Here is a 1,284-nt window from a genome sequence, read left to right as displayed (position 1 = left end):
AACAATTTGTAAATAATCTGAGTGATTTATATTTAATTCAAAAAGTGAGAGTAACACATTTAAAAATGAAATTCTATGACTGTTACATGATCTTTCTTTATTCCTGTTCAATTTTCTTGTAGCATTTTTTTTATTCTTTTCATTTATCATCTATCTAAGGATTTTTATGTTTTGTTCCATGGATCGAATAAGTGAAATGACATGTAATACTATGATAGAACTGCAATTTACTGTTTTGTTTAATTTCAGAAATAATTATAGGAAATAGGAAGGAACTTGGAAGTTTGAAGCGCGTCTCACCAAAGACCCGTTTTCTATTCTGTACTATTAGTCGCTAGTTAGCAGATATATATTTAATTAGCTGATGAATCGTTATTTATTTTTTCTTATATCGTTCCAAGCGACAATTGGACGTCACTCGTTCGAGATGTATAACTTGCCAGCAGATTTTATACTTCAGCTTTTTTCTTGCATCCAAAATATGTAAGCACACTCACACTCTGACACACGTATGTATTAAAACATCTCGTTGCGAATGCAGTTGTATAGATTTTAAACAATTATATGTATCGCAAATTATTGATAGATTCAATACATGTTGTAGGGCTTAAATGGTGAGCCAGAAGATGACTAGAGAATTTCTCCACGTTTCAACGTGTGTAGCAGTATTTGGCAAGGACCCGATTAGAAAAGCTTTCATAGTTAATCAATTAAATATAACATCTTTGCATAGTACACGTAAATAAGTCTGAACAAGTGGACATAATCCTGATTATAATTGAAGTACTCGTAACGTTGGCTGTTTGTCGATCAACCAGAGTACATGAAATTGTTGCTTCTGGCGTTATTAAATTAGGATCTGTCTAGATCCTCAATCAAATTCAACGATCGAATAATGACAACGAGGTTCATACCTGTATTTGGGTCTATAACAAAACGAGAAGAAAAAACGTAGAAACAGCATGATTTTAGTCTTGTACTAGGCCAGGCATGAGCAACTCGTTTCTCTAGTAGTCACATTGGATGATATTCATGGTTGTTCTTATTTTTAAGATCGCCTTAAGCATTTGCTTATGTCCCTGTTTCCTGTACAAAATAGGAAAATATAGGATAGGCAGGGATAAGAAATGCTTAAGGCGATCTCAAAAATAAGTAACGACTATGAATAACGCTTGTATACTACTAAACGCATCCCCACCTATAATCCTACTCAGGGTCGTATCAGTTAGCCATGCCTGTACTAGACAATCATATATTTTATTATCTTAGAAACAAACAAACATC

General features: G+C 33.3%; 1 protein-coding gene across 4 annotated transcripts in view; it reads left to right on the top strand.

Moving 5' to 3' along the window:
* LOC108627185 (uncharacterized protein DDB_G0283357) overlaps positions 1 to 1,284 on the top strand; it is a 44,558-nt gene that overhangs the window by 14,663 nt on the left and 28,611 nt on the right. The window contains exon 6 of one of the 4 annotated variants that reach the window (XM_026815390.1): positions 250 to 1,278. The exons of the other annotated variants lie outside the window; for them this stretch is intronic. Coding sequence (XP_026671191.1) covers positions 250 to 338 — 89 coding nt within the window. The 3' untranslated portion in view covers positions 339 to 1,278. Of the gene's footprint in view, positions 1 to 249; positions 1,279 to 1,284 lie in introns of those variants that run through there. 4 annotated transcript variants of the gene reach the window in all.

Source organism: Ceratina calcarata, unplaced genomic scaffold (genome assembly GCF_001652005.2).
Source record: "Ceratina calcarata isolate Rehan_Ccalc_2016 unplaced genomic scaffold, ASM165200v1 scaffold447.2, whole genome shotgun sequence".
Taxonomy (NCBI): Eukaryota; Metazoa; Arthropoda; class Insecta; order Hymenoptera; family Apidae; genus Ceratina; species Ceratina calcarata.
The sequence above is the reverse complement of the archived record's forward strand: the minus strand, read 5'-3'. Positions and strand labels throughout refer to the sequence as shown.